This window comes from Schistocerca serialis, chromosome 1, assembly GCF_023864345.2.
Source record: "Schistocerca serialis cubense isolate TAMUIC-IGC-003099 chromosome 1, iqSchSeri2.2, whole genome shotgun sequence".
Lineage (NCBI taxonomy): Eukaryota > Metazoa > Arthropoda > Insecta > Orthoptera > Acrididae > Schistocerca > Schistocerca serialis.
The window spans coordinates 1,076,634,221-1,076,654,835 of NC_064638.1; the positions used below are offsets into that span (position 1 = coordinate 1,076,634,221).

The window sequence follows — 20,615 nt, forward strand, 5'->3', positions numbered from 1 at the left end:
TTACGGCAGGTCTTGTCATGAGTTAAGCTTCTTCCACTATTATCTGTCCATAGCCAGTCTTTTCATTTCTGAATATATGTCTCCTTTTATATTGTCCAGCATTTGATGTCTCCTTTTTCCTCTTCCCCTTTTTCCCTCCATCATTCCTTCTTCTATTCCTTCCTTCAATAAACAGTCCCTCTTCAAACAATGTCCAGTCCATTCCGTTTTCTCTTTCTGATAATTTTCAGCGTTTTTCTTTCTTCTCCAGAGAGTTGGACATGAGCATAAAAAGTTGTGGCCGGTGGACGTGACTCATTAATGATAGTTTCTGGAGCCTTCGTGGTCAGTCTCTTCGGTGTCCCTCGTGTAATGTGAGACAGTCCAAGGTAATCCATCTGCGGGTGGGGCAGTCAAGTTCGGCTGGACTACACTCTATAACCACTCATCACAATCTTCTATAACAATTTTTTTCCATAAAGGAATATGTTAAGATGAGTGTGACTGATATATACAGAGCGTTACAATCACGTATTCCCTATTCTGAGAGGTGGTATTATGGACCAATATAAGGAGAAAGGTCTGTCAAGCGTTGGTTCTAAAATCAGCTACGAGCTGTCTTCGATACTGCGAACCACACATACTGCAAGATTTTTGCTATTTTGAATGACCTACAGAATGCTGTGAAACAACAGAGCGTCTAATGAAATCTGCTTGCTGTTACATACGACCTGCACCTGTGACCCTTAGCTAAACTATGTGTTCAGTATAGTGTCCATATACAGTAACACATGCTTATTATGTCCGACGCCTTTGGGAACCACGCAGGCTTTGATAAACTCGAGATTGGTCACGGATGCGCTCGCAGGCGAACATGACGCGTTTCCGTAATGTTTGTACATCTTTAACGGAGCTGGTAAAAAATATAGTAGATTTCGGGTGCTCCAGCAACCGAAAATCCAAGGAATTAAGTTCGTGGAAGGAGTTGGCCAACTTACTGGACCTCGTCAATCAATCTATTGTCGATTAAATATCTATTTGAAGTGCTCTGCGATACTTCGGAGAAAATGGACTGGTGCTCCATCATTCTTGAACCACAACTCCAGCTGTTGTTGGAAAGGTACCTCCTTCAGAGCAGGACAGGCAAGTCGTTTGATAGCAACTGACGCACTAACATACCTGTGTGGTAGTATATAAGGTCCAAGGGTGGCATCTTTGATTAGTAATCAGAACGTCCTCAGTCCCGGATTCGAACCCCGCCATCGCTTACAATTTGAATAAAAATTGTCGGCAATGGCGTCCGAAGACTTCCGGCTTAAAAAGTCACCATCACTCGCCCAAGGACCTTGTCAAAGTGGGCGGAGTAGCAGACAGGGGTTCAGGGCACTCTCTTGACCTTAGGGTGGGAAACTGCCCCTAAAGGCGGAAGAGTCAGCTATGAGCAAGGGCATGAGGATGCAGAAGGCAATGGAAACCACTGCATTACAGACATATAAGAAATGTGGCATCTAACTGAAAACGTGTCATGATGATCTCTCCATTGGCAAAAGATTCAGGACTAGTCCCCCAAACTGATCTCCGAGAGGAGACTGCAAAACAGGAGGTGACCACGAGAAAAATAAGGAATAACGAACGGAAAGGTAACGTTCTACGAGTCGGAGTGTGGAATGTCAGTAGCCTGAACGTGGTAGGGAAGCTAGAAAATCTGTAAAGGGAAATGCAAAGGCTCAATCTAGATATAGTAGGCGTCAGTGAAGTGAAATGGAAAGAAGACAAGGATTGCTGGTGAGATGATCATGGGGTGATATCGATAGCAACAGAAAATGGTATAAATGGAGTAAAATTCGTTATGAACAGGGAGGTAGGGTGAGAGTACGTTACTGTGAACACTTCAGTGATAGGGTTGTATTTATCAGAATCAACAGCAAACCAACAATGACAACTATAGTTCAGGTATGAGAATGAAGATATAGAGAAAGTACATAAGGATCGGGAGGATATTGATCGGGTAATTCAGTACGTAAAGGGAGATGAAAATCTAATAATCTTGGGGAACTGAATGAGGTTATAGGCGAAGGAGTAGAAGAAAGAGTACGGGAGGATATGGGCTTTGTACTAGGAATGAGAAAGACTAATTGAGTTCTGCAATAAATTTCAACTAGTAATAGCGAACATTTTGTTCAAGGATCAAAAGAGGAGGAGGTATACTTGGAAAAGGCCGGGAGATAGGGCAAGATCTCAGTTGGATTACATTATCATCAGGCAGAGATTCCGATATCAGATATTGGATTGTAAGGTCCACCCAAGTGCAGATATAGACTCAGGTCACAATTTAGTAATGAGGAAGATTATGCTAAAGTTCAAGAGACTAGTGAGGGAAAATCAGTCCTCAAAGAAGTGGTATCCGGAAATACCAAGGAATGAAGAGACTAAGGAATGAAGAGACACGCTAGAAGCTCTCTGAAGCTGTTAGATACTGCGATAAGGAATAGCTAAGTAGGCAGTTCGGTTGAAGAGGAGTGGGTGTCTCTAAAAATGACAGTCTCAGAAGTTGAAAAGAAAAACATAGGTACAAAGAAGGTAACTGCGAAAAAACCATGGGAAACAGAAGAAACACTTCAGCTGGTCGACGAAAGAAGGAAGTTCAAAAATGTTCAGGGAAATTCAGGAATACAGTAACACAAGTCATTTAGGAATGAAATAAACAGGAAGTGCACGGAAGCTAAGACTAAATGTGAAGAAATCGAAAAAGAAATGACTGTCGGAAGGGCTGACTGAGTACAGAGAAGTCAAAACAACTTTCAATGAAGTTAAAAGCAAGGGTGGTAACATTAAGAGTGCAATAGTAATTCCACTGTTAAATGCGGAAAGACTACATTGAAGGCCTCTATGAAGGGAAAGTCTTGTCTGATGTCGTGATAGAAGAAAAAACAGGAATCGATACAGAAGAGATAGGGGATCTAGTATTAGAACCAGAATTTAAAATAGCGTTGAAGACTTCAGGGCGAATAAGGCGGAAGGAATAGATAATATTCCATCATAATTTCTTAAATCACTGGGGGAAGTGGCAAGAAAACGACTATTCATGTTGGTGTGTAAAATGTATGAGACTGCCGATATACCATCTGACTATCGGAAAACGTCATCCACACAGTTCCGAAAACTGTAAGAGCTGACAAGTGTGAGAAGTATCGCTAAGTCAGATTAGCAGCTCATGAATCCAAGTTGCTGAAAAGAATAATATACAAAAGAATGGAAGAGAAAACTGAGGATGTGTTGGATGGCGATCAGTTTGGTTTGGAACTTTGTGGTAAGTTCCCATGAGATCAAACTTCTAAGGTCATCGGTCCCTAGGCTTACACACTACTTAATCTAACTTAAACGAACTTACGCTAGCGACAACACACACACACACACACATGCCCGTGGTAGGACTCGAACCTCCGACGGGGGTAGCCGCGCGAACCGTGGCAAGGCACCACAGACCGCACGGCTACCAGGCGCGCCGATCAGTTTGGTAAAGGCACCCGAGAGGCAGTTCTGAGATTGCGGTTGATAATGGAAGCAAGACTAAAGAAAAATCACAACTCGACCATAGGATAGCGTTAGACGTTGTCAAATGGTCCAAGATGTTCGAAATTCTGAGAAAAATATGGATAAGATATAGAGAAAGGTAGGTAATATACAATACGTATAGGAGCCAACACGGAACAATAAGAGTGGAAGACCAAGAAGGAAGTGCCCGGATTAAAAAGAGTGAGAGGTAGGGATGTATTCTTTCTGTTCAATCTATACATCGAAGATGCTATCACGGAAAATTGAAAAAAAGGTTCGAGGGTGGGATTAAAATTCAAGGTGTAAGCACATCAGTGGTAAGATTCGCTAATGACATTGCTATTCTTAGTGAAAGTAAAGAAAAATTACAGGATCTGCTGAATGGAATGAACAGCGCAATGAATGCAGAATATGAATTGAGAGTAAATCGAAGAAAGACGAAAGTAATGAGAGGCAGCAGAAATGAGAACAGCGTGAAACTTAACATTATGATTGGCGATCACGAACTAGATGTTAAGGAATTTTGCTAACAAGGCAGCAAAATAACCCATGACGGACGTAGCAAGGACGACATAAAAAGCAGAGCTGCATTGGCAAAAAGGGCATTCCTGGTCAAGAGAAGTCTACTAGTATCAAGCATAGCCTTAATTTGAGGAAGAAATTTCTGCGAATATATGTTTCAAGCTCAGCATTGTATGGCAGTGAAACAAGGACTGTAGGAAAACTGAAAAAGAAGATAATATAAGCATTTGAGATGTGGTGCTAGAGAATATGGATAATAGCGGTTGGCCTGCAGGACACACATAAACGTACTTTGCTTTGGCTTACACAATGTTGGCGGGCCGCTTGCCTGGAGCTTGTACCAGGGTTCGTTTCAATACCTACTTCTACATATACACTCCGCTAGCCACCAAACGGTGTGTGGCGGAGGGCACTATTCGCGCCAAAGTCATATTTCCCCTCCTCTGTTCCACTCGCGGATCGCACGAGGGAAAAACGACTGTCTGAACGCCTCAGTACGAGTTCCTCCATGTCTGGTGTACGCCTTGTCCGACACCTCCTCGTCTGCCTGAAAGACCCATGATGACAGAAACGCCCAAAAAGGGTTTGAAATGTTGTATGACGTGGTTAATGTCTGTGAGAGTACCGGGTGATGAAAAAGTCAGTATAAATTTGAAAACTTAATAAACCACGGAATAATGTAGATAGAGAGGCAAAAATTGACACACATACTTGGATTGACGTGAGGTTTTATTAGAACCAAAAAAGAAAAAAACATCCCATATTGCTAGACGCGTGAAAGATCTCTTGTGCGCGTCGTTTGGTGACTTTCGTCATGCTTGGCCTCCCAGGTCCCCAGACCTCTTGAAATGTCCCCTTAGAAAAATTTATACAAGACTGTGCTTAACCTGACACACAATATTTTGTTAGCGCAACGCAATCTGACTTTCAAAATTCCCTACAAAAGAATGGCCCTGACTAACATTAAACTATACCTTTCACAAATCACTTACCTCACAAAAATCTTCGCTGCTCAAGCTACTGCAATACAGCGAGCGCCACTACTGCCAGCTAAATAAAAGATTCAAACTATGGAAGGCACTAACTACTGATAGGGATAGTTAGCAAATGAAAGATATTAATAGAGAACAAACAATGTATTTACCTTGATATCATCATATACACTCCTGGAAATTGAAATAAGAACACCGTGAATTCATTGTCCCAGGAAGGGGAAACTTTATTGACACATTCCTGGGGTCAGATACATCACATGATCACACTGACAGAACCACAGGCACATAGACACAGGCAACAGAGCATGCACAATGTCGGCACTAGTACAGTGTATATCCACCTTTCGCAGCAATGCAGGCTGCTATTCTCCCATGGAGACGATCGTAGAGATGCTGGATGTAGTCCTGTGGAACGGCTTGCCATGCCATTTCCACCTGGCGCCTCAGTTGGACCAGCGTTCGTGCTGGACGTGCAGACCGCGTGAGACGACGCTTCATCCAGTCCCAAACATGCTCAATGGGGGACAGATCCGGAGATCTTGCTGGCCAGGGTAGTTGACTTACACCTTCTAGAGCACGTTGGGTGGCACGGGATACATGCGGACGTGCGTTGTCCTGTTGGAACAGCAAGTTCCCTTGCCGGTCTAGGAATGGTAGAACGATGGGTTCGATGACGGTTTGGATGTACCGTGCACTATTCAGTGTCCCCTCGACGATCACCAGTGGTGTACGGCCAGTGTAGGAGATCGCTCCCCACACCATGATGCCGGGTGTTGGCCCTGTGTGCCTCGGTCGTATGCAGCCCTGATTGTGGCGCTCACCTGCACGGCGCCAAACACGCATACGACCATCATTGGCACCAAAGCAGAAGCGACTCTCATCGCTGAAGACGACACGTCTCCATTCGTCCTTCCAATCACGCCTGTCGCGACACCACTGGAGGCGGGCTGCACGATGTTGGGGCGTGAGCGGAAGACGGCCTAACGGTGTGCGGGACCGTAGCCCAGCTTCATGGAGACGGTTGTGAATGGTCCTCGCCGATACCCCAGGAGCAACAGTGTCCCTAATTTGCTGGGAAGTGGCGGTGCGGTCCCCTACGGCACTGCGTAGGATCCTACGGTCTTGGCGTGCATCCGTGCGTCGCTGCGGTCCGGTCCCAGGTCGACGGGCACGTGCACCTTCCGCCGACCACTGGCGACAACATCGATGTACTGTGGAGACCTCACGCCCCACGTGTTGAGCAATTCGGCGGTACGTCCACCCGGCCTCCCGCATGCCCACTATACGCCCTCGCTCAAAGTCCGTGAACTGCACATACGGTTCACGTCCACGCTGTCGCGGCATGCTACCAGTGTTAAAGACTGCGATGGAGCTCCGTATGCCACGGCAAACTGGCTGACACTGACGGCGGCGGTGCACAAATGCTGCGCAGCTAGCGCCATTCGACGGCCAACACCGCGGTTCCTGGTGTGTCCGCTGTGCCGTGCCTGTGATCATTGCTTGTAGAGCACTCTCGCATTGTCCGGAGCAAGTATGGTGGGTCTGACACACCGGTGTCAATGTGTTCTTTTTTCCATTTCCAGGAGTGTATATTATACAGGGTGTAAATGGTATAAGGCGCCAAAATTATACAGATGGCACATCTCGCAGTGCTTGACAAAAAAGTCTAGTAACATGTTTGCGTATTTCCTACGGTTGTCCCAGAAAAAAACAGTTCGTCCCAGGATAATGGTTTTGGAAAAGTAGATATTTGGCCGTGCACGTACGTAAGCAATCGGTTCCTGTTATTGCCCGATGCGCGTATTGACATCGCGAGAGTAAATCGTAAACACATAGGCAACTGCGGCCTGAGTGGCTGCGTCATTGTAATACATCGAGCGACGACAGTAGGCGAGTAACCTGTGCAGATGTTATTGCAACTCTATTAACTGTTAGGATGGAAAGGAAATTTACTATAGCTGAACTATGCGATATGCATTTCATTTATGGCGAGGCAAAAGGTGTTGCGAGGGCAGCTGTACGAATTTATCGAGAACGCTTCCCACAACGACGACTTCCTGCACGAAAGACATTTGCTGCTGTGCACCAAAGGTTTGTGTCATCGTAATTCTCCACTTGTATGCGATTATTATGCATTTACATCTTAATAAAGTACAGTAGTTATCTGCACCTTTGTAAATTATCGTCAGTATGCGAAACGTATCTTCTGTTCTGATATGATTTACGTTTTTGTTACATCATGACATAATACAACTGATGAGTACGTATTTAATTTCCTTAGATTGAGAGACACTGGCTCTTTACTGCCCCGCGCAGAAGGCAGAGGCCCACAACGCGCCGATCGTACATTGGAAGCTGAGGAAAGAAGTTTGGACCGCATCCAGGAGGATCCTTCTCAGAGTACTAGAAGCATCGCCCGCCGCGTGGGTATATCGCACACTCTCGTTCATCGCAGCGTCTGCGGCCTTACCACATTCAACGCGTACAAGCATTTGAAGAACAAGATTTCCCTTCACGACGTGAATTCTCAGAGTGGTTTTTGTTATACAGTGCGCAGCATGATTTTGTCAACAAAATACTCGTCACAGATGAAGCGTGTTTCACTCGCGACGGAATAACTAATTTCCATAAAGTGCACACGTGGAGTGTACACAATCCTCGCCACGTAGTGGCAACACATTTTCAGCGACGATTTTCCGTAAATGTGTGGGCGGGTGTGCTCGATAATTACATTATTGGGCCCTATGTTTTACCTGCACGTTTGACTGGTAGCTATTACCGAACGTTTCTAGAGGAAACATTGTTACCAATGTTGTTAGAAGACATTCCGTTAGGCATACGTCATAACATGTGGTTCCTCCACGATGGTGCTCCACCCCACGTTGGTCACAGAGAACGCAGATTTTTGGATAGTCGATTTCCAGGACGATGGATCGGGCGTTCGGGTCCACGTCGATGGCCAGCACGCAGCACTGATTTAAATCCATTGGATTTTTTTCTTTTGGGGCCATATGAAGGAACTTTTTTATGCTGAGGCAGTAAATAATGTGGACGAATTGACGCAGAAGATTTTAGATGCTGCCAATACCATAAAGGCCAATGTGCATGTGTGTGAACGAGTGCGACGAAACTGGGTTCGCCCGCCGTAATGAAGCACGTTTAGAAGCGAATGGTGGTCATTTCGAACATTTATTGTGGTATTGGTGTAAGAGGAAACGAAGTTATGGGTTTTCTTTCCGTTACGATGTTGTTGTACAGTAGGAAAATAATGTTAATTTAGTATTCGTTATGGCATTGCCGTAAAAAGGTGAAACAGTTGATTGTAATTAATGCACAAGTATCTACTTGGTGATTGATTGAATTTGTACTAATGGAAATACATTGTGTTTGATATTAGCTTGTCATTACTAGTACGACCTTCGTTATCGACTTGTTGAGAAACAGACTGGTTGTATTCAAGTCACGTAAAGCGAATTACACATTCTTGACAACCGAAAAACCGTTTACATTCCTTTTTTCGATACCACCTGATTATCACGCCACGTCATTGTACACGTCTAATAATTTCAATCCTCTGGTCGGCTCGTTGCCTTTCTCTGGTCGCCCCGTCATTGTAGGCAATAATCTCGGTACGCCGTGTACTGTCGGTTGACTACGTAAACAGAAATGCGTATACTATCTATCCTACGAACATTAGGTTTTAATAATACAAAAATAAAGTACATGATACAAGAAAATGGTTCAAATGGTTCAAATGGCTCTGAGCACTATGCGACTTAACTTCTGGGGTCATCAGTCGCCTAGAACTTAGAACTAATTAAACCTAACCAACCTAAGGACAGCACACACACCCATGCCCGAGGCAGGATTCGAACCTGCGACCGTAGCGGTCGCTCGGCTCCAAACTGTAGCGCCTAGAACCGCACGGCCACCACGGCCGGCCACAAGAAAATGTCATTAGACTTTTTTGTCAACCACTCCGAGATGTACCATCTGTACAATTTTGGCGCCTTATACCGTTTACAGGGCAACGGCCTTGCCGCAGTGGATACACCGGTTCCCGTGAGATCACCCAAGTTAAGCGCTGTCGGGCGTGGTCGGCACTTGGATGGGTAACCATCCGGGCCGCCATGCGCTGTTGCCATTTTTCGGGGTGCACTCAGCCTCGTGATGCCAATTGAGGAGCTACTCGACCGAATACTAGCGGCTTCGGTCAAGAATACCATCATAACGACCGAGAGAGCGGTGTGCTGACCCCACGCCCCTCCTATCCGCATCCTCCATGAGGATGAAGCGGCGGTCGGATGCTCCCGGTAGGCCACTCGTGGCCTGAAGACGCTTTATACCGTTTACACCCTGTATATTTATGTACCATGTGCGGTTCAGTTTACTTATACACATATTCCGATGAGCAGCTCTGTCGTCTTTCTCAGGTACTGTCGTCGAAATATTGTGGATGAAAGCGCACCATTAATCCATCAAGCCGAGAGATGAAGTGGTGGCTAGTCGGCGGCAGGGGGTTGCGCCAGAGGGAGTGTAGGCGTCAGCGGTTTTCTCCGAGGTATAAGAGGTGCGGGCGCGCCGCGGCGGGCGCAGTTTCGTTATGGCTGTGTTGGGCCGCGTGTGGGCCGAGGCGTTCGGCTGGTTGCAGAGTCCGGCCGCAGTGGTGCTGGTGGCGCTGGCGGCGGCGGCGGTGCTGTACCGCCGGCGGCGCGCCCGCCTGGTGTCCCTCATACAGCGCATCCCGGGGCCGCCCGCGCTGCCCATCATCGGCAACGCCGTCGAAATCAACGTGGAGCACGACGGTACGGTCCTACACACTCCCACCCGTGGCCGGGCAACGTTAAGCGGGAACTTAACTTCGCTAATCCTTAATCCGTCACTGAACAAGTTATCTTCGCTACACGTGAAAGCGTTATTTTACATAAGGTTCATCGTCAGTTAAAAATAATCGTTAGTGGTGCAGTGTTACGTGGCTTTATGATTAATTACAGACTTACTATTTTATCAGTTGATTTGTTTTCACCACGTAACGCCCGCTGTTTACGTCCTTCTTCGTTGCTGAGAGATGTATCACTTTTTGTTCTGACGCCGCAACTCTTCCTTTCCTATATCTTTACTACTTTTTATCTATATATATGATGAACTATTGGTTTTACCGTTTAACCACTTTTTAATAACTGTGCAAGTATTACAGGCATCGGGTCCCACCTAATGTGTCACCCGCCCATACGTTTTACATGAACCTTTCAAGACTCGATCGATCTGTTTACAACGAGAAAGCAGAATATCTCTTCCTTTGACGTTGTCCAACAACGACCTAGGAAGCTCCACGCCCTCGCGGCCCAGGCTCTTCCATGGCTCGCGGCAGCTTGCAGCATTCGTTTTATTCCTTGCCCACTTGCCGCTACGTCGAACTTTCGTGGTGATCGTTGCGGAACGTCTTCCACGTTATCTGCAACGTAAAGAAACTTTCTTCCCACAGTATTTCTGAAAACCCAAAAACAAACTTAAAGAACATAACAATAATAACTGTTCTTACAATTATTCGTATAAGTCGTGGTCGATTTAATGAGGGGTGGGACAGGCGTAAGCCTTGTGACACCACAGTGGTTAATGCGTAATAGTATGCTTTACGTTGTGGATGTAGTGAAATGAATAAGTTAAGCAAACGCCCCATTACCGTTGCTTAAACAAAAATGCCCTGGATGGGAACGTTAGATAGGGCATCGAACGAAAGTAAAAAAAAGTCAGTTTAATCATTTAATCGCTTAGTTTCATAATTATTTAATTATCAGTGTAAAGGCACGACAACAGTGCCCGCATTCTGGCTCTTGTGTCAGCATGTAACTAGTGAACAATCATGCCCAAATAAATTTTTGTGTGAGCTGACCTGCAGTGAGCCGTAGTTGCCAACCAACAGATGTTGCCAACTAAAACGTAATAATTTATGATTCATTTTACTAATTCGTGATCGTCAGAGCTGTAAAGGATTCGAGAGGCAGGAACAAACCAAATATTACTTTATAATCCATGCAATTATCGCAACGAAATCTAACATTATTTAATTTCGCCTTCAATGTAGTCACGCTATAATCGTAATACTGTAATGTTAAAATGACTTCTGCCTGTACGTTACGTTTTAAAACCCCTGTACAAGAAAGACTACATCATCGTTCACAAAAAATATAAGATTATCTTTGTAGCCGAAATGAATTTTTTTAAAGTACTGAAAAGTTCAAAAATGGTTCAAATGGCTCTGAGCACTATGGGACTCAACTTCTGAGGTCATTAGTCCCCTAGAACTTAGAACTAGTTAAACCTAACTAACCTAAGCACATCACACACATCCATGCCCGTGGCAGGATTCGAACCTGCGACCGTAGCGGTCTCGCGGTTCCAGACTGCAGCGACTAGAACCGCACGGCCACTTCGGCCGGCTACTGAATAGTATTCGTCAAATACTCGTAGGTACGTTACTTTGAATTTCAGTGAAAATGCATCTACTTCTTAATAAGATGTCGCATTAATTGAAAACGCTCATCAAAAATGCGTCTGCCCAATGTTGTCTTCGAAATTTAACTTTTGCTGGGATTTAAAGCTTTTAGCAGCTTCTCAAACGACTTTGACTCGACGACACTGTATCAAAAAACTTTACTATGCATTGGTCCACACTAGCCTGAGACTTACTGCTGCCAATTGCTAAAACGCTTCAAGACTCCAATGCTTCTCTGCCGCATTCTTTAAACCGGATTACTGCTACTGACTCCGCTGTTGATATCTGATCCAGCGAAAAGCAGCGCGATTCGTCATGGGGGCATTTAGTCAGCGCGAGAGCGTTACGGAGATGCTGAACAAGCTCCAGTGGCGGACACTTCAAGAAAGGCGTTACGCAATACGGAGAGGTTTATTATCGAAATTACGAGAGAGCACATTCCGGGAAGAGATGGGCAACATATTACTACCGCCCACATATATCTCGCGTAATGATCACAACGAAAAGATCCGAGAAATTAGAGCAAATACGGAGACTTACAAGCAGTCGTTCTTCCCACGCACAATTCGTGAATGGAACAGGGAAGGGGGGATCAGATAGTGGTACAATAAGTACCCTCCGCCACACACCGTAAGGTGGCTCGCGGAGTATAGATGTAGATGTAGATGTAGATTTTTCTTTTTGGCTTTCCCCCACAGGATCCAGCCTTCACTGTTTCTTCAAACTGTATGTACCGTGATTCATGTGCTCTCCTTACGAGTTGTTTCAAATTGTTAGGACTCGAAATACGAGCACCAATTGTTAATTTTTTAGGCAAGCACAATTTACTATCGAAAAGTATTTGTGCTCCTGATCTGGATTCAAAATTAAGGTAATCACTTAAATCCGACCACAGATTTTCATCAGTTGCAGAGCTAGAATCCAGTTCCATGACTTTGTTGCCACAGGCAGTCCACTAACAAAGAATAGTACTTTGCGCAAACTCAGTGAACGAGCAACGATAAACAGCCAACACCGAGGTTATTCTCACTCGCACTCACTGTTTACATCAGTCGCCACTACCCTAACTTGCTCACGCACCTGCGTCACCTTATCTATTTAGAACAATATTTCCGTTGGCGGTGTGGCGTCATTTTGTCATAAATAGTAGGTAACTACTTAACAATTAACACACTCAAAGCGGCGCGGGGTAGCCGCGCAGTCTAAGGCGCGGCTTCCATCCGTCGGAGGTTCGAGTCCTCCCTCGGGTATGGGTGTGTGTGTGCCGTCCTTAGCGTAAGTTAGTTGAAGTTAGATTAAGTAGTGTGTAAGCCTTGGGACTGATGACCTTAGTAGTTTGGTCCCATAGGAAGCTAAACAGTTCGTTAACGTTTTTAAAATTAACTTGTAAATTAATCCGTTACTCGTAAAAAAATGGCTCTGAGCACTATGGGACTTAACATCTGAGGTCATCAGTCCCCTAGAACTTAGAACTACTTAAACCTACCTAACCTAAGGACATCACACACATCCATGCCCGAGGCAGGATTCGAACCTGCGACCGCAGCGGTCGCGCGGTTCCAGACTGAAGCACCTAGAACCGCTCGGCCACAACGGCCGGCGTTACTCGTAAAGCTAACTTCGTTAATTAATGATTAGCCAGATTAACGGATTATCGGTCTTGTGCCCAGCTACGCTCTCACCACACATGCGTTGCTCCCTTAGTTTCACTAGACGGCACGTCACGCCTGTTGACTCCTGGGCGCACGTAAAAAGCTACAGATCAAGTGATTTCTAGCTCGAGACGCCTCTTGCTTGTTGCGGAAGTAAATGATGTTTTCGTTTGTCTGTGCACGTGTTTCAACTAAGCAAGCAAGATGAGTGACAAAAAGGCTGCTAACTTACAACTCCGTCACCCTCTATAGCCAAGTGGTTAACATCACGAAGGATCTGGGTTCTACAGTTGATAATGTCAAGGATTTTTCTCGTGAAGAAAACTGTGAGTTTCTTCAGGTGGCTCCAGGTTCAAAAGCTGATCTACTGTTGCCGTTCAATGAAACCTCAAGGTGCGTTCCTGCACTACCTGACACGCCAGCATCAGTTTGGTTTTCGTGTTTTTCGACTCTCGTTAACAAAGCGTCGTCCTAAATCCTATGCCGTCAGAGGCAAGCGCGGGTGCTCATATCAGATTTGCTTGATTTTCAGCCGTGACCTTGCCACCCCCATGTCACCAACGGATCGAGTGAGGAAACAGAAAGAGACTTAATTTCTGTGGTTTCTGAACTGTATGGTACACTATTGTTACACGTATTCTTTAAAATTTCAGATTCTTCACCCTGAGATTAACTAGCGTAAAACCACTTGAAATTTTGTTTTTGCACATACTACTTGTCTTATATTAGTGTCAGATTCGGTAGTCAGTGGTAAAACGCTTCGCATAAGGTAAAAAATCAAATGGCTCTGAGCACTATGGGACTCAACTGCTGAGGTCATTAGTCCCCTAGAACTTAGAACTAGTTAAACCTAACTAACCTAAGGACATCACAAACAGCCATGCCCGAGGCAGGATTCTAACCTGCGACCGTAGCGGTCTTGCGGTTCCAGACTGCAGCGCCTTTAACCGCACAGCCACTTCGGCCGGCTCGCATAAGGTAACCTAAGCGGTCTTTAAAAATTCGTACTAAGAGATTGATATCATCTATGTAGATATTACTGAGTTTCAAGTCACTCAACTAATATGGCCTTTAAATCCTATTTAGAATGCATTTCACAGTCCACCAAACTCCTCTTTCTTTTTCTTTCGCTTCCACCACCCGATTCATTTTCTGCAGCAAAGTCTGAATTCACTACAGTACTACTTTCTACGAAGAGCTCGTTCATAATCGGTTTAAGCGATCAACTTAGTCTTGTCTTCGTAGATACTTCAATGCGTGTGAACTAACCACGATTTACAACTAGTGGGGAACGCCCACAAATGCACGAAAACTAATGCGAAAGCGGAGTACGCTTTTATGTCCACGTCCTGTAGCAACGTAGCATTAGGCTGTTAAGTTAGTACAATATTTTCCAGGGGCCTGGTTGCAGAAACAGCCTTTTCTTCTTTATTTTATCTAGACCATCATTTACAGCCCATTTTTATTCTGCATTTCAGCCCATTTATCTTGTTTCTCGACTAGTGCCATGTATATGAAACATAAGGATACTGATCGCTACCCATCGAACTTTTGATCTTAAATTTGCCCATGTTGCACGGAATTGCTTGAAGTCTGCGACTGTATTCAGAAATTTATAAAGAACACTTTTCCATCTTCAGTCAAGTTTGTTTCTGAATATCCGTTGGCACGACACACTTCGGCAGCAGGTGTCTAACTGTTGTTTATACAATATTTGTTAGTAACATATTATTGTGAAGGGAGAATTTTTTCATCATGACATTTAAGATACGTTCTGTTGGAATATTGCACAGGGCACATTATTTCAGATCACACTGACAAACCCAGCAATAAAGCTTTTCGCGCTTCACAGCAATGAGTAGTTAGAAATAGATGTATAAGTAAGTTACGCACCTGCTGCCGAAACAAGTCAAGTCAATGAATATTCAAAACAAATGTGACTGATGCTGAAAAAGTGTAATTTCATAGAAATCACAAATTTTAATCACACCTTTCATTAGTTAATTCTTTCGGTGATAATTATGGTTCAAAGGGCTCTGAGCACTATGGGACTTAACTTCTAAGGTCATCAGTCCCCTAGAACTGAGAACTACTTAAACCTAACTAACCTAGGGACATCACACACATCCATGCCCGAGGCAGGATTCGAACCTGCGACCGCAGCGGTCACGCAGTTCCAGACTGTAGCGCCTAGAACCGCACGGCCACTCCGGCCGGCTGATAATTATGGTTTCAGTCCATTGGAATAGCTTTCAGAGACAAAAACGTATTCTAAATTCTAATAGATTTAATATTTCAAAGCTTACAATGAAAGGCACTCGTTTGTGATACTGATAAACTTTTTTGAAACTACTAAAAAGACGCCTGCAATTGCCCAGAAATTTTCCTCTAAAGTTACACTAGGCGGTTCTTAATTAGAACTTTACTATGTTTACACACAAAAAACGTCCAAAGCTTCTTATTTTAGCTTCAAGGAAATTAAAACTGTTGTAGATTCAAATGAAGAAATTCTGATATAATTACTGCAGTAGCTCGGACAGAAGTTTATTTCACTGTAGTATTGTCTTATGAAAAAATATTTTACTGATTTTATATTATTTAGAATAAAGAATCATAATTAATCGCAAGCAACAACTTTGGAGACAAATTAACGTAGTGTCATCACCAGAAAACTCTTTTACACAGACATAGGCAATTCATTTTGGTTAGTTCGAAACGACATGTTCTCAGGTAATCCCGTTACCTCTGTCAAACACATTTCTATTTGATTTTTGGCGAAAACTGTGCTGGTTGTTAAAATGAATGACAAATTTTCGTCTCGTAAATCAAAATTGTGTCTCGAGCAATATCCACACGTCGCGAAAACTTTCTCGCGTATTCTTCACTACAGCTTAACATAGGGAAAGATTTTTATCATGAATGCACTGGGATTTACGTGAGTGCAACATAGTAAAAATCTCTAATTTCACTACTCTCTCTGTCGACTAGCTAGGAAACGTATAGTGTAAGTACGCGAAAATAGATAGTGAGTGATCTGGATAATTCGTTACCGTGCTGTCTGCTTAGGCAAGTAGGCAATAATATTTTTTTCGGAAAGCAATATCTTATGGGCATTTGTAAATGAAATAAATAAAGCCCAATGCTAATGCGAAACCAGGAATGTTATGATGGCCAGTCTGTGCTTGAAAGTATCATTAGATAATATCGCATTTCCATAGTCTACAAGAATAATTCAGAGGCATACGGGAGAAATTCCGTTTGTTTTATTCGCCTTTTGTGGTAATTTAACTGATTCCATGAAAAAAGTGTTGATTACAATATTATTTTCCGTATTTGCCTTACATTCACAAATATAGAGTGTGTGTTTGGAGCATACGGCCGCTCAACGCCGATGTTATTAGCGCAGTTCCACATATTAAAAGAAATGATTGTACGATCACATAGAAACGACCCGGCTGCTAACAGAGGTTTCATTTCATATGTTCTAATGATAATCACAGACACTAATCATTTCGTCTGTCTAAACTGACCGAATCTCATGAAGTAATGAAGTTATGTATGAAACACATGTGGGTGTGTGTGTGTGTGTGTGTGTGTGTGTGTGTGTGTGTGTGTGTGTGTGTGTGTGTGTGTGTAATCTGCGGGAGGTATCAGATCGCGTTTAGTTTAAGAAAAAAATGGTTCAAATGGCTCTGAGCACTATGGGACTTAACATCTGAGGTCATCAGTCCCCTAGAACTTATAACTACTTAAACCTAACTAACCTAAGGACATCACACACATCCATGCCCGAGGCAGGATTCGAACCTGCGACCATAGCAGTCGCGCGGTTCCAGACTGAAGCGCCTAGAACCGCTCGGCCACCGTGGCCGGCGTTCAGTTTAAGAAACACAATCCAATCCACATGTAGAAGCGAACACTTATAAATAGTTAGCCTTCTGGATAACAGTTGATCTTAGTGTTCACAGGCCAGCAACTACGTCTGATACTATTATTGTTTTTAAGTAACCGAAAATAATTATTTTGCTTAGAAAGCTCTCCCGAAAATTTCTTTCCTCCCGTATCGAATACCACAACCTCACACCCTGTTAAATTTACAAGACTATTCGACTCTAGAAAATTATGGATGACATAGTACCATAACTGCTTTATTTATGACACTGCGTCTCGGTTTCTCAGTGGGTCTCAGACAGTACATCAATAGGTCCGTTGTTCGATCCAAAGATTTTTTTTTCCGTCACTTCTGACCCCTTTTACCCTGGTAATGATAATTTAATGGGAAAAATACGAAGTTGCACTTTTGTTCGAAGTCCACCTGAAACTGTATGTCTTCCTCTGACTGACTAAGTTGATCAATTCGAAGGTCGGAAGAAAATAAGTGTTTACCAACTCCAATATACAATGAGTTTGAAGCAAAGCACTACATCTACTTAACAAAGAATAAGGAAAGAAAATGGGAGAGTAATGTACGAGAGCTATACTACAGTGCTGTATCAGCAAATAATCTCACAGCCAAAAATAGAAGATATGCCCCAGACGAACAATATTTGATTCCCTCAAAAGCAACAAAAAGCCTTCGACAGACATCTCATATCAGAGACATTCAATTTATATGCAGAGACGGTGTGCTGTTTACCTTGACCACCCCAAATTACTTTTCCCTGACAAGTAAAATAAAAAATATATATTAGGTAAATGTTATGTAGTTACTAGAGAGACATTAACCAGAATGATTGCCGTATGTCTTTTATAAATAGTACCCTATATTTTTTATTCGATAATCCACTTCCTCTCCTAAAGACGTCTTCAAAAACGTACCATATTGTAAACATCACGCAAACATGACGTTATTAAAAACGTAACAGAAAGTAGACTCAGACTCTCCTGTACTAGCACACAGTGTAGGCGTCCGGGTAATTCTCCCAACTGGTATCGTCCGTAAACAAATGGAAACGCAAGGAGAATGGACGTCAGTCATTCGGTCAACCGTCTCCTGCTGAATGTTTGTGTAAGCACAACGAACGCCAACGAAGAGAATGTAGAAAGCTACTCATCTGACAAGAACTAAGTTAGCAGGAGATGACTGGTGTACATTTTCGTTATGTTTCGATTTGTTACTGGCAACTCCAGCAAGTGGACGAGTTACTCCATGTACCTGCATTATGTGCTAATGCAAGAGAGTCGAAGACAATTTTGTGTTATGTTTCCAGTAACGTCAATGCAACACTGTGAAACTTTTTTTTTGACAAGGTTTTGAGGAGACGATGTGGGTTACCGAATAAAAAATATAGTAAGTAATTGAAAAAAGACGTAGTTCTACATATCTTCGTAAAGAACAATGTTGCAACAACGGCAGTCGTGCTGGTTAATGTCACTCTGATTGTTAAAAATTTGCTTCATAAATTTTTTATTTTGCTTATGCACAAAATGTGTTTGGGGTGGTCAAAATAAATGGGCTAATCTGTATATCTGGAGACTGTATTCTACTTTAACAACATTTTCAATTTCTTCTGGTCTTGCGAAAAATTAATGCAGTTTTTAGCGTCCCGTACCTCGTTCAGTAACAAATGAACCCTTACGGGATAACTTTGTCGTCCGTCTGTCTGTCCGTCTGCCTGTTGGGTTGGCTTGTTTTAAGGGAGGAGACCAAACAGCGCGGTCATCGGTCTCATCGAATTAGGGAAGGAAGTCGGCCGTGCCCTTTCAAAGGAACCATCTCGGCATTTGCCTGGAGTGATTTAGGGAAATCACAGAAAAGCTAAATCAGGATGGCCGGACGCGGGATTGAACCGTCCTCCTCCCGAACGCGAGTCCAGTGTGCTAACCACAGCGCCACCTCGCTCGGTCTGCCTACCTGTCCGACTATTCTCAGGTACGGGTAGACGTATCAAGTCGAAATTAAAGTCTTATGTTAAGGTCTACGCTCCCTTGGCGATGTAAAATTGTGAAACTTCCAAGTCACTGCAATCAACAGATACAGCCATTTATGTCTCATATTTTGATACTCGCAAATTCAGCTATCAAAACTTACAGAGTACTTTTCCTTGGCCTACAATTATGAAATGGCATGGAGCAAGGTTTCACTATACAAGCAAAGGAAATAATCAGAAAATTGGGAATTTTTTGTTGTACGACACGCAAAAAATATTTCCTTTGTCATTTGTTATTCGTTTCAAATTTGACATTAAATAATTCTCGAAATTCTTGGAATCCCAGGGGCAGACATCTTTCTAGTATCAATGTCGTTAACACGCAAAAATCGGTGAGTTCCCCGTTTCGAGGAATAGCTGAACTGTCTATATACATAATTAAATTTGCACAGTACCCTCAGTGTACGAGTCCTACTCACACCTGGCCAATTTTGTAGCAGTGATTTAGCAAAGATGTTGTTCTTTGTAGTTTTGCTGGAATTCAGTCTTAGAAAGCACCTATCCTTCAGCACTAGGAACTGTCTTTTAACACTGTTAGACAGTTGCTCTCGATTTTCAGAACAGAATATATCCAGAAAATTACTTTACGTAATTCACATCAATACTTCACAATTGCACATTAGTAGTTTTTTATGGAATCAGTTGTATGTCACTGCCGACGCAGTTAGCAGTTCTCTGCATACCATCTGTGTACGAGGGTAAGTCAAATGAAAACCTTAAATATTTTTCTAAATATTATTTATTGTGCAGAAGTGGTACATAGCTGTATTACTTTTCAATATAATCTCCCCCAGGCTCAATGCAAGTCCTCCAGCGTTACAAAGTACATAAATTCCTTTAGAAAAATATTCCATTGGTAGTCCGCGCAACCACTCATGCACCGCGTGGCGTACCTCTTCATCAGAACAGAACATCTTTCCTCCCATTGCGTCTTTCAGTGGTCCAAACATATGGAAATCACTTGGGTCAAGGTCTGGTGAGTGTGGTGGATGAGGAAGACACTCAAAATGTACTCCTGTGATTGTTGCAACTGTTGTACGGGCAGTGTGGGGCCTTGCATTGTCATATTTCAAAAGGACACCTGCTGACAGTAATCCACGTCCTTTTGATTTGATTGCAGGCCGCACATCATTTTTTTAGCAGATCTGTGTATGATGCACTGGTGACAGTGGTCCCTCTAGGCATGTAATGCTCCAAAAGGACACCTTTTTCGTCCCAAAAGAGAGTCAGCATAACCTTCCCTGCTGATGATTCTGTTCGAAACTTCTTTGATTTTGGTGATGAGGAATGGCGCCATTCCTTGCTCGCTCTCCTCGGTTCCGGTTGGTGTAAGTGAACCCAGGTTTCGTCCCCAGTAACGATTCTTGCAAGGATGCCATCACCTTCTCGTTCAAAGCGCCGAAGAAGTTCTTCACAAGCGTCAACACGTCGTCCTCTCATTTCAGGAGTCAGCTGCTGTGGCACCCATCTTGCAGACACTTTGTGA

General features: G+C 43.5%; 1 protein-coding gene and 1 pseudogene across 1 annotated transcript in view; both read left to right on the forward strand.

Moving 5' to 3' along the window:
• Positions 1 to 9,077: 9,077 nt before the first annotated feature.
• On the forward strand, positions 9,078 to 9,195 carry LOC126429991 (5S ribosomal RNA; annotated as a pseudogene).
• A 459-nt stretch (positions 9,196 to 9,654) lies between these two features.
• Positions 9,655 to 20,615, forward strand: part of LOC126455500 (cytochrome P450 4c3) — a 295,097-nt gene continuing 284,136 nt past the window's right edge. Inside the window, exon 1 of the mRNA XM_050091254.1 lies at positions 9,655 to 9,856. Within this exon, the coding sequence (XP_049947211.1) occupies positions 9,655 to 9,856 (202 nt within the window). The remainder of the gene's footprint in view (positions 9,857 to 20,615) is intronic.